Genomic DNA, 12,501 nt, shown 5'->3' with positions numbered 1-12,501 from the left:
TGCTCATCAGGGAGTCTGCTTCACCCTCTCCCTCTGCCTCCCCCCCCCCCGCCCCCGGCTCGTGCTCTCTCGCTCTCTCTCTGTCTAATAAATAAATAAAATCTTTTTAAAAACTCTGCGTGTAGGGGCGCCTGGGTGGCACAGCGGTTAAGCGTCTGCCTTCGGCTCAGGGCGTGATCCCGGCGTTCTGGGATCGAGCCCCACATCAGGCTCTTCCGCTATGAGCCTGCTTCTTCCTCTCCCACTCCCCCTGCTTGTGTTCCCCCTCTCGCTGGTTGTCTCTCACTGTCAAATAAATAAATAAAATCTTTAAAAAAAAAAAAAAAAACTCTGCGTGTAAGTGGACCCGCACAGTTCAAACCCATGTTGCTCAGGAGTCAGCTGTGCGTGAACTGACTTTCCTCGCGTTCTCCTTTTCCACTCTGTTTGTTTGCTTGTTTTTCTCGGCTGAGCCTGCCAGCTGCAAGTCGCAGGAGCGAGCTGCTGTGCGCTGTGCGGCCACAGCCAGGCCACGCTGCATGGCTCCCCGGCTCCAGCCCCCCTGCCGCAGGCCTGAGTCTGGCTTCAGCTGGAGGGAACTCTCTAAAATGCAAGTCGCATCTTCTGTCCCCATGGGAACCCTGGCTGGGCTTCCCAGCGCTCTGAGGCTGAGGTCCTAGCCCTGCACCCGGGTGAGAGAGAGGGAGTGGGGGCTCACGGAAGCCCCCCTTGCAGGGTGGTGTGGGAGTGGGAGGGTGGCTTCCAGGCCTGGGCAGGGGAGACCAGGGGCCTCCCCCAGACCTCAGTTGCCCTGGGGACCACGTGTTCTACAGAGCAGGGCTATGTCACGGACCGCAGCTGCCCGGCCTGGGCCGGACTTGACCTGAGCGAGACACGACGCTGTAACTATGTCAGGCGCTGAGATCTGGGGGTCTCTCTCTAGCGGCAGCCTAGCCAGCCCTGACCATTCCACACAATGCGTGAGGCCCGGCACGAGCCGCCCGGCAGCATCTCACGGCCGCTCTCCACTCCAGTGGCGCGGATTTATTTCCAGAAACCCACCTGCGTCCTTCTGCCTCTAGAGGCGCGTCAGCACCTGCTGTTCCCTCTCCCCTGAACACCCTTCCCCAAATCTCACCTGCCTAGTCTACGTATCTGTTGCGGGTTGAATTGTATCCCCCAAAAGATACGTCCGGCGGCGCAGGTGACCTGAGTTGGAAACAGGGTCTCTGCGGATGCAACCGAGTTAAGGTGAGGTCCCACGGGAGTACAGTGGACCCTTACCCCAACCTGACTGGTGCCTTCTGAGAAGAGAGGACACACGGAGACAGACAGACAGGAGAAACACCCCATGTGATGACGGGGGCCGAGGTTGGAGGGATGGGCCTACGAGCCAGCTGTCTAAGTCAGCTCTGGCTGGGTGGCTTACACAGCAAACTTCTTTTTTTTTTTTTTTTTTAAGATTTTATTTATTTATTTGACAAAGGACACAAGCAGGGGGAGCAGCAGAGGGAGAGGGAGAAACAAGCCCTCTCACATCTCCTCCTATGAGGGCACTAACCCCATCGTGCGGGCCCCACCCTCATGACCTCATCTAAACCAAATTGCCTCCCTAAGGCCCCATTTCCAAATCCCATCCCACTGGGGACTAGCGCTCCCACCTACGATTCGGCGGCAGGGGGACAGAAACACTCAGTCCACGGCACAAAGGGGCACCAAGGAGGGCGGGACACACCAGCAGCTTGGAGAGAGGCACGTAACAGATCCTCCCCTTGCTTTTGGACGTCTGGCCTCCAGAACCATGAGACAAGAAATTTCTGTGGTGTGCCGCCCAGCTCGCAGGGCTTGGTTACAGCAATACGAGAGCCTCGAGATTTCCGCTTCCTCCAGGAAGTGCTCCGTCATGGCCCGAGGAAGGGCCCCTCTCAGAGCGCGGACACTGTGCTCCGTGACAGCCTGCACCCGGTCTGTCTCCTTCACCCCAGCACCTCCAGTGGGCCCCCCACGACCTGCAGATTGAATAAACAGTCTCTTAATCTGGGATTACAAACTGGCTGCCGGCGGGCCGCGTCTGACTCTCACCCGAGCCTGCTTGCTTGCTTGCTTGTTTTGATGTTACAAAATTATTTGCCAACATGTACAAAGTATGACATGTCTACAACATGTCACATTTCCGGTTACTTCAGGAACACAGATGAAGTCACACTGGGCCACAGTCGGCAGGAGCTGAGACTCGCTGCCCCCCTGGCAGGTGCTGTCCGGCTGACCCCAGGCCCCACCAGCTCCTGATATCTTGCTCCTGGGCCCCCTAAAATTACCATTTTCATGGACTGTGAGAGCATCTGAGATGTCAGACCCCAATGAGGCCTCCATGAAGCCCGGGCTTCTTCATCTTTAAACCGGGACGGCAACACCGGCCCAGCAGCACCCCTGTAGGGATCGGAGGAAAGATCTGCCACGGGTCTAGCACAGGGCCCAGCAGGCAGTGGGTAGAAAGGAGAGCAGCTCAGATTACTAACAACAATAGCGACAGACGCAGGGGACGACTCCTTCACCGGCTGAGTTCCCCTACCACCCTCTCAAGTCATATCCTCCAAACAGACTTGGCAGATCTGGAGAAGTCCTGCCAGCGGGTAACCTCCCCACCCCCCCACCCCCCTCCCCACGGACACATTCTTACAACAGCAGCCCCAGGCCCACCAGACGCCCATCAGAAATGCGTGGGCCACCCTTCTGGAATCAGGCCTCGCTGGAACACGTGGCTCACGGACAGACCTGATCTCCCCCCGCCCCCCGCCCCCGCCCTGGTGTCCTCAGGAGCTCCCTGGGGCTGCCTACAGGGAACGCCCGGCCTGACTTCACATCACGTTCCCCGGCGAAGCTCGGAAACCAGATTCCCAGCCCCCCAACCCCCGGGACTGGGCTCCTCTCACTTTTACAAAGCATTCCGGGCACCAGGCATTGGAACGGGGACAGATCGGGGACCTACTGCTGCAGACCGGGTGGGGGACAGCCGACGAAACTGGGAAGGGCCCTGCGGCGTTGCAGAGGTCTCACAAAAGATCAGCCCAGGGGGCTCTTTCTTTTATGGGGTCACACTGTCCCTTGGCGCCTCGGTTTCTGGTTCTGCAAGAATGCCCCCCATTCATTTATTAATACCCGGGCCTCCCCCCTATCCCCCGCCATCAGCATGCCCACGGCCCTCAGGACAGACCTGTTTCCTGAACTCTAACCCTTCGAGGATAACTGCCCCTGAACATCTCTCCTGACGTGTCACCAAGCACCTGCATCTCAGCACGTCGGAGACAGGACACACGCTGTCCCCCGGGGGCCCGGCCCCTCCCCGGTGTCCTTGGCTACAGAGAACCGCATCTGCTATGCAGCTCCCAGCGCGGGCCAAGAGCATGGGTGGCTTGGCGTCGGTGGCCCTCTTTCTCTCACCGTCCCCACCCCATCTGCCACCTCGGCCCCAGCAACATGCCTCCCTTCCCCCCATCACGCGCAGAGAATTGGCTCTCCACCACGTGGCACGTAAGGACACAGGCCCCTTCATCTTGGGGCGCCAGCACCCCTCGCGCCTTATCAGGGGCACGCAGCCAGCAGAAAGAAGCAAGCAGGAAGGACCGGGGGCGTCCCGGGGGCCCAGGCCTGGAAGCAGCAGGCACAGCTTCTACTCACACCGCCGTGGCTGGAGCTGTCAGGCAATCTCGCCAGGGCCACCGAGACACTAGCTTAGCTATTTGCACGAGGAAGGCGAGGACACCCTGGGGGCCGCTGCTTCACGACAGGCTTCTGACAACTGAGTGTTCATGGCAATGAAGGAAGACCTAAGAGGAAAGCTTTCCTTTTCGGAGAAGGTCGCCAGGCACCTGTCCTGAGTAACTGCGGGCCTCTACCATCAGAGGCCAGCCTGATCCGGCCCCTGCTTCGGCGGGGAGGAAGGCTATCCTGGGGAAGCACGGGGACAAGACACGTGGGAGGGACTCCGAGCCAAGTCAAGGAGGTGGGTGGGAAGGGCAGGGGCCCCCGCTGTACCATGAGCACTGAAGGGGGGTTCTCCGGGCAGTGATGGCGGGAAGTGGGTGCAGGCAGAAAGACCCACCCAGCAAAGGCTCGGTGCTTGAGAAGCACAGAGGGTTCAAAGACGGCAAGGAGCCCCGCCTGACAGAGGGGGGTTAAGACTGTGTCATGTCAGAGGGATCCGTTTATCCGCAGGAAACAGGAAGTCAGAGACGACTGCGATGGCACGAGTCCAGGAAAGGAGGGGCAAGGAGAGGCGTTAGGGAGGATGGGGAGCCTGGCTGGCTCAGGCAGTGGAGCGGGAGACGCTGGATCTCCGGGTCGTGAGTTCGAGCCCCATGTCGGGTGTAGAGATTACTTAAATAAATAAAACCTTAAAAAACCAACGGGGCGCCTGGGTGGCTCAGTCGGTGAAGCGTCTGCCTTCAGCTCAGGTCATGATCTCAGGGTCCTGGGATCGAGCCCCACATCAATTCTCCCTCTCCCTCTGCTCCTCCCCCCTGCTTGTGCTCTCTCTCTCTCTTAAAATAAGATTTTAGTTATTTATTTGAGACAGAGAGAGAGAGCACAAGCAGGGGGAGTGGCAGGCAGAGGAAAGGGAGAAGCAGGCTCCCCGCAGAGCAGGGAGCTTGACTCGGGGCTCCATCCCGGGACCCTGAGATCATGACCTGAGCTGAAGGCAGACGCTTCACTGACTGAGCCCCCCCAGGCACCCCTAAATAAAATCTTTAAAAATAAAATCTTAAAACAAAATTAAGGAGGGTGAGTGGGCAGAACTTCGTGTCTATACGTAGTTATGACCCTGGTTCCAGGCATAGCGGCAGGTGGGCAGTAAGGCTGGAAAGCTGGAGCAGAACTACCCAGTGGTGGGCTCTGACAGCCGGGCCTGGCAGGGAAGGCGGTGGGCAAATACCATCTGCCTCTGTCAAGGAGGAAGGGCTGCTACCACCGGGGGCAGCCCCCTCGCTCCCCGGCTACACCTGCCTCTAACCACACGTCACCCATTTCTTGCGACAGCTAGCAAAGGAGCAAGAGATGATCCATTTCAAAGATCAAGTCCAAGGCCCTCGTTAACAAGGAAAACCAAAGGTCATAGAAGGAAAGGGCCTCAGCCCGTTCAAGCTGCTACAGCGAAAGTTCAGTAGATTAAGCGGCTTAGGACAACAGACATTGATTTCTCACGGCTCCAGAGGCTGGAAGTCCAAGATGAAGGCGCTGGCAGACTCAGTGCCTGGTGGGGGCCCCCTTCCCGGCTCACAGATGGCCGTCTTCTCCCTGCGTCCGCACATGGTGGAAGGCTCTGCCCCAATGACCTAATCGCCCCCCAAATGCCCCACTTCTGAATAGTATCCCGTTGGGGGTTAGGATTGCAACATATGAGATGGAGGAGGACACAAACATTCAGTGTGGAGGTGGGGCGTGGGAGGGAGCGACGCGGCCAGGGCCACCAGGCCTGGAACCGGGGCTTCTCCCTGTCGTGTCCTCTGGGCACCCCGGGCGCTGCTCCAAGCCCCAGGCAGCTGCAGGCAGGACACCAGGGGCGCGCTGAGGTTTCCGTCCTCCTTCGCCCCGTGAGCACAGACAGGGGCACAGAAACTCCGCCTTTTGCCACCCAGAAACAGGAAGCCGCAGGCCAGTACCCTCTTCTCGGTGCCTCCCTTCTCCCTGCACAGCCCAGGGCAAGGCAAAGCTAGCTCCTGGGTGTGGACGGTGGCGCAGGGAGCCACGGCCCCTGGCAGCCACCTGCGTGCTCACCTGAGCCCGGGGCCGGCAGGACTCCCCAGGCCGGGCAGAGGCGGCCGCTGGCTGCGGACAGTAGGACAGTCTCCAGCATTCTCGGTGTGAATGCTTCGTCTTGACCTCTGTTTCCACGCTTGGCCAGTGAACTGGCAGAACCACTCCTCCAAGTAGGGGGGCCTGGCCTAGCCTCCAACCCGAAGACAAGCTCGTGAGCTCCCCAGCGCACGGTTCTCGTCCCACATTCACCCACTCGGCCAATCGCTTGGCCACCCTTTCCTTCCTGCCAGCCACCTTGCCCCACATGCTCTCATGGCTGCCCCCAAAATAGCTGCATCCTGCTGCTCCCTGCAGCCCCCCCACCACCTCAAGCCGAGTCCCACAGAAGCCTCCTCGGTCTGGTAGCCCCCTCCCCCGCCCCTCCAGCTCTCCTTCATGAAATCCGCTGTCCGCATGTGGCCCAACATTCCACTCCTCAAAGCCAGGCCACACGTCCTCCCACCCCCCCACCCCCAACACAAATGGAGGGGTCATCCCACCCCACGCCCCCCTAGCCTACTCCTCGAGCAGTTCTCTATCACAGAAATACGATGCAAGCCACAAATGCAAACACATGTATAATTTAACATTTTCTTGGACACCTGGGTGGCTCAGTTGGTTAAGCGTCTGCCTTCGGCTCAGGTAATGATCCTGGGGTCCTGGGATCAAGTCCTGCATTGGGCTCCCTGCTCAGCAGGGAGCCTGCTTCTCCCCCTGCCTGCCGCCCCCTCCCCCGTTTGTGCTCTGTCCCTCTCTCTCTCTGACAAATAAATAAATAAATCTTAAAAAAAATTTAACATTTTCTAACAGTCACATTAAAAGACTATTAGATAATTAGAAGGGTAAAAGAAATAGGTTAAATAAATTTTAATAATATACTTTATTTAGACCAATCTATCCAAAATATTATAATTTCAACATGTAATCAACATTAAAAAATTATTGAAATGTTTTTCTTTTTTTTCTTTTACGGGGTTTTTTTGGGTTGTTGTTTTTTTGTTTTTGTTTTGTTTTTTTTTTTGGTGTTTTGTTTTGGTTTTGTTTGGTTTGTTTGGACTGTCCTCGAAATCCAGACTATTTTAGCACATCTCAGTTCGGACTGGATACTTTTCCAGTGCTCAGTAGCGACATACGGCCAGCGGCTACTCTACTGGACAGCACGGAGCCAGACGAAGGCTGGCAAACTGCAGCCCACACCCCACATCTGGCCTGCTGCCTAACTTTGTATAACCCTCGAACAAAGAATGGTGTTTATATTTTTACATGGTTGAAAAAAAATCAAAAGAATATGGGGCGCCTGGGTGGCTCAGTCAGTTAAGCCTCTGACTTTGGATTTTGGCTCAGGTCATGACCTCAGGGTCATGAGATCCAGCCCCGCATAGGGCTCTGTGCTCAGCACAGAGTCTGCTTAAGATTCTCTCTCTTGGGGCACCTGGGTGGCTCAGTTGGTTAAGAGTCTGCCTTCGGCTCAGGTCATGATCCTGGGGTCCCGGAATCAAGCCCCAAATCGGGCTCCTTGCTCAGCAGGGAACCTGCTTTTTCCTCTGCCCCTCATCCTGCTCCCCCTGCTTGTGAGTGCTCTCTCTCTTTGAAAAATAAATAAAATCTTAAAAATAATAGTTTAAAAAATTTTCTCTCTCTCTCTCTCCCCCTACCCCACTCTTGCACTGTGCTCTCTCGCTCTCTCTCTCTCAAAAACAATAGTATTTTATGACACATAAATTCTATGCATTTCAAAGTTAGAGTCTGTCAAAGATAGTCTGTCAATAAAAAGCATACAGAGATATGTTTCATCTCTTTTTTTTTCCTCCCCCCCCTTTTTTAAGTAATCTCTGTGCTCAACATGGGGCTCAAACTCACCATCCTGAGATCAAGAGCCACATGCTCTCCCGACTGAGCCAGTCCACACCCCCGTCTCATCTCTTCCTGTACTGTGTACTTACCTACATAATAGCAAGCCTCTTGGCCCACGAGGCAGAAAATACAGTATTTACTATCTGATCCTGTAGGGGTAATATTTGTCCAGTTCTCTTCTAGGCCATTCACCTGTCCCTTAAACTGCAGTACAGGAGCGCCGGATGTGGCTTTGTAATCAGGGAGCCCAGCTCAAATCCTGCCTCCCACCCAGCGTCCCAACTCTGGGATTCCGAACAAGTCATTTTCCCTTTGGGGGCTTCAATATTCTTCGTTTGCAAATCGGGCCAGCACTCAAATGGGTGTTAAGGGTGAAAACCCAGTGCCGGCCATAGAGCTGGTGACTCGTTTCCAGTCTCCCTGTCTCAAGTTTCCAGTCTTCACACCTCCGCCTGCAGCACCTGCCCACCGAGCCCCTCTCACCTGACTCCGTACTTCCGGCAGGTGATGCCCCACCTGTCGCCTTCTCCCAGCATCCGCATCGATCCCCGCCTCCAACGGCCAGAGCCCCACCTCGGTGGCTTCTGGATCACTTTGGCCGTGCTGTCCTCTACCTGCTTGGAAGAGCGTCCCACCTTCCTCACCAAATCCAGGTGCCTCCCAGAAGACGCCGGCCGCGCCAGCAGCGCTCTCCACGCACAGCCCCACCCTCCCCCGCCCACTTCCGGCACGCCCACCGGGTGTTCCGGGCATGCGCCGGCTCAGGTCCCTGCAGGAGAGGACCAGCTCCTGCTCCTTCCTGGGCCAACTCCTCGTTCTCGCAGGGAGCCCGACAGATACTTCCCACTGGCCGAGTGAGACGAGGGCCACATTTCCAGGACCATGTCCTTCCTCCCCCCCCCCCCCCCGCCTTGACTCTGAAGACAAAAACCTCATCAATCTGGACACTGACATCTTAACCCAGACACCATGTCGCCGACTGCGGCCACTCCTGCGGACGTCTGCCTTTCCAGAACCTCCTCCTGTCCTGCTCGTGTCCCGCCCACGGCCGGCCTGGCCACCTGTTTATGTTGGGCTAGTCTGGGCTCTCCCGCCTGGCCCACCCATCTTCCTGTCGCGTCCTGCCAGCAAATCTTTTCCTCCGGGGGAAGTGTTCCTTCTAAAACTGACCCTCCCTTTGGCTGCTGGGTCAGAACTACTTCCAGCAATGAATAATGATATCCTAGAACAGATCTTGTTGCCAACAAGTACTCCCTGATTCACATTCCTCCATTTTTGCCAAAAAGGTGAGAAGTGGCCTCCCACTGGGGCTTCCAGCCCCGACCCAGGATGAGAGCATTTTCCTCATGCCAGTACCAAATTTTCCGTCTACAGTCTAGCCACTTCTCAGTTTCTTCCCCCCCGCCCCCCATTCTACTCGGGATATAGTTGACATACCATAAAATCCACCCGGTTAAAATATACAATTCAATGGTTCTATATTCACAGAGTTGGTCAACTGGTCCCCACAATCTAAGTTTAGAACATCCGCTTCGCCTAAAAAGAAACCCCTTACCGATTAGCAGTCATTCCCAACCCCATCCACCCCAACCCCAGCTCCCGCAACCACTCGTCTACTTTGTTTCTCTAGATTTACATGTTCTGGACATTTTTTATAAATGGAATCATAGGGACTCCTGGGTGGCTCAGTTGGTGAAGCGTCTGCCTTCAGCTCAGGTCACAATCCCAGAGTCCTGGATCGAGCCCCGCACGGTGCTCCCTGCTCAGCGGGGAGCCTACTTCTCCCCCTCCTGCTCCCCTTGCTTGTGCTCTCTCTTTCTGTCAAATAAAAAAGAAAAACTTTAAATGGAATCATATGTGTGGCCTTTTGCGTCTGGCTCCTTTCACTTAGCATTTTGTTTTCAAGTTTCATCCATGTTTTCGCACAAGATACTGCCTATATGTGAGAGACTCACCCATCTATCTCTCCAGTCCGGCCCTTTCTCACAAGCTCCGGATGCACAGGCCCCGGCTGGCCTCCACACACCTGTGCACGGAGACCAATTCAGGCATCAGGCTTGCCATGCCCAATATAAGAAAACCATAGACGGGGCGCCTGGGTAGCGCAGTCGTTAAAGCGTCTGCCTTCGGCTCAGGGCGTGATCCCAGCGTTCCGGGATCGAGTCCCACATCGGGCTCCTCCGCTGGGAGCCTGTTTCTTCCTCTCCCACTCCCCCTGCTGTGTTCCCTCTCTCGCTGGCTGTCTCTGTCAAATAAATAAAATCTTTAAAAAAAAAAGAAAAGAAAACCATAGACGGACCTCGGTTGTGAATATCGATGAGAGAATGCTAGTAAGTAGTCGTGCCTGGGTGGTTCAGTCCGTTGAGCACCCAACTCTTTTTTTGTTTGTTTAAGATTTTATTTATTTTTTTGACAGAGAGACAGCCAGCGAGAGAGGGAACACAGGCAAGGGGAGTTGGAGAGGAAGAAGCAGGCTCCCAGCAGAGGAGCCTAATGTGGGGCTCGATCCCACAATGCCGGGATCATGCCCTGAGCCGAAGGCAGACGCTTAATGACTGCGCCACCCAGGCGCCCCGAGCGTCCAACTCTTGATCTCAGCTCAGATCTTAATCTCTGGGTCAGGAGTTCAAGCCCCATGTTGGGCATGGAGCCTACTTAAAAAAAAAAAAAAGAAAGAATGTTAGTAAGTATAAGTAAATAAAATCCAACAGCAGGTTAGTCATTTTAAATATATTCTTTAAGATTTTATTTATTTATTTGAGAGAGAGAGTGAGAGCACGAGAGCCAGGGGAGAGGGAGAGGGACAAGCAGACTCTCAGCCGGGCTTGATCCCTGGACCCGGAGACCCTGACCTGATTCAAAATCAGATGCTTAGCCAACTGAGCCACCCAGGCATCCCAGTAATTTTAAATCTTAAAAAAAAAAAAAAAAAAAAATTTTTAAGTACACTCTACACCCAGTGTGGGGCTTGAACTCATGACCCCCCCGATCAAGAGTCACATGCTCCACTGACAGAGCCAGCCAGGTGTCCCTAATAATAACTTTAAATCATAACCAAGCAAGGCTTATTCCAGAAAGCCAAGGATGGTTTAATATTAAGAACTCTATTAATGGGGGCGTCTGGGTCGCACAGCAGTTAAGCGTCTGCCTTCGGCTCAGGGCGTGATCCCGGCGTTATGGGATCGAGCCCCACATCAGGCTTCTCCGCTATGAGCCTGCTTCTTCCTCTCCCACTCCCCCTGCTTGTGTTCCCTCTCTCGCTGGCTGTCTCTCTCTGTCTAATAAATAAATAAAATCTTTAAAAAAAAAAGAACTCTATTAATATAATGATAATATTAATAGGAAAAATAAGGGGGATAAAAGTAGACTAAACAATATACATGAACAGGGCATTTGATAAATTTCCACATATATTTTTAATAAACATTCTTGACAAAATAGAATAAAATAAACATTTATAAAAACAATCCATGGGGTACCTGGGTGGCTCAGTCATTAAGCGTCTGCCTTCGGCTCAGGGCGTGATTCCGGCATTCTGGGATCGAGTCCCACATCAGGCTCCTCCACTGGGAGCCTGCTTCTTCCTCTCCCACTCCCCCTGCTTGTGTTCCCTCTCTCTCTGGCTGTCTCTCTCTCTCTCTGTCAAATAAATAAATACAATCTTAAAAAAAAATAAAAACAATCCAAATGTCATCTTCCTGAAGCACTTTCATTAAAGTCTGAAACAATACCTTCTTCCATTTATTCTTGAACCTTTTCTGGAGGAACGGCTAATGCAATTGCACAAGAGAAAGAAATTAGAGGTGTGAAATGGAAAGAGTAGGTAAATTCATCACCATTTGCAGATCATATGATTACCTACGTGGAAAACCCAAAGAGAATTAGCCGAAACACTATTCTAAATAAACAGTAAGAGAATTCAGCAAGGTGGCTTTTATACATGCCAACAAGGATCAGAAGATAGTACATAAAATACCTAGGAATACACTCAACGATTATTCAAGATAAAGGTGAAGAGTATAGGAAATGCTGAGCACACAGAACGCGTGAGCAAACGGAAAGGCCTATTGTGTTCCTGAATAAGAAGGGTCAAGACCATGAAGATGTCAAACCTCCCAGGACATTTGATTAACTCGTTACTGCTATCCTCACAAAAACACCAGCAATTTCATAGGAACAATCTCCTATTGAAAAAAGCAAGATGCAAAAACGCTGTGCACGGTCTGCTACCGCTTCTGAAAAAAGGAGGAAAAACACAGTATTTGGGGATAAGTAGGTGGGTAGGTAGGTCGGTAGGGAGGTAGGTAAGTAGATGGAGACTGTCGATGGAAGGTAAGGTGGGAACTGTCTCTCACTGGCTGTTTCTGGTTAGAAAAATAGGAAGTTGAGGGGCGCCTGGGGGGCTCAGTCGTTGGGCGTCTGGCTCCTGCTCAGGTCATGATCCCAGGGTCCTGGGATCGAGCCCCGCATCAGGCTCCCTGCTCAGTGGGAAGCCTGCTTCTCCCTCTCCCACTCCCCCTGCTTGTGTTGTCTCTCTCTGTCAAATAAATAAAATCTGAGAGAAAGAAAGAAAGAAAGAAAGAAAGAAAGAAAGAAAGAAAGAAAGAAAGAAAGGAGAAAAAGAAAGAAAGAAGAAAAAGGGAAGGAAGGAAGGAAGGAAGGAAGGAAGGAAGGAAGAAAGAAAGAAAGAAAGAAAGAAAGAAAGAAAGAAAGAAAGAAAGAAAGAAAGAAAGAAAAAGAAAGAAAGAAAGAAAGAAAGAAAGAAAGAAAGAAAGAAAGAAAGAAAAAGAAAGAAAGAAAGAAAGAAAGAAAGAAAGAAAGAAAGAAAGAAAGGAGAAAAAGAAAGAAAGAAGAAAAAGGGAAGGAAGGAAG

At 53.2% G+C, this 12,501-nt stretch overlaps 1 protein-coding gene across 8 annotated transcripts; it reads right to left on the bottom strand.

The window, feature by feature from the left end:
* Positions 1–369: 369 nt before the first annotated feature.
* Positions 370–8,510, bottom strand: LOC123790471 (uncharacterized). Of its 8 annotated transcripts, XR_015724613.1 has the most exons (5): positions 8,113–8,510; positions 5,755–5,926; positions 3,658–5,274; positions 2,298–3,105; positions 370–1,988 (listed from the first exon to the last, which is right to left on the bottom strand). XR_015724613.1 is itself a non-coding variant. In XM_087862386.1 (4 exons), the coding sequence occupies exons 1-4, from the start codon at positions 8,380–8,382 to the stop codon at positions 1,956–1,958; spliced, it is 582 nt and encodes a 193-aa protein (XP_087718512.1). In that variant the 5' UTR covers positions 8,383–8,510; the 3' UTR covers positions 373–1,955. The 8 variants fall into 8 exon arrangements, 1 of the variants encoding a protein (XP_087718512.1); XR_015724616.1 differs by lacking the exons at positions 5,755–5,926; positions 8,113–8,510 and adding an exon at positions 5,399–5,746; XR_015724617.1 differs by lacking the exons at positions 5,755–5,926; positions 8,113–8,510 and having other exon boundaries at positions 372–1,988; positions 3,658–3,806; positions 5,169–5,746.
* Between the last annotated feature and the right edge of the window lie 3,991 nt (positions 8,511–12,501).

The sequence above is a fragment of the Ursus americanus genome, chromosome 5 (assembly GCF_024610735.1).
Source record: "Ursus americanus isolate L20-20 chromosome 5, mUrsAme1.1.p, whole genome shotgun sequence".
Classification (NCBI taxonomy): domain Eukaryota; kingdom Metazoa; phylum Chordata; class Mammalia; order Carnivora; family Ursidae; genus Ursus; species Ursus americanus.
This window is presented reverse-complemented; position numbering and strand designations above follow the sequence as displayed.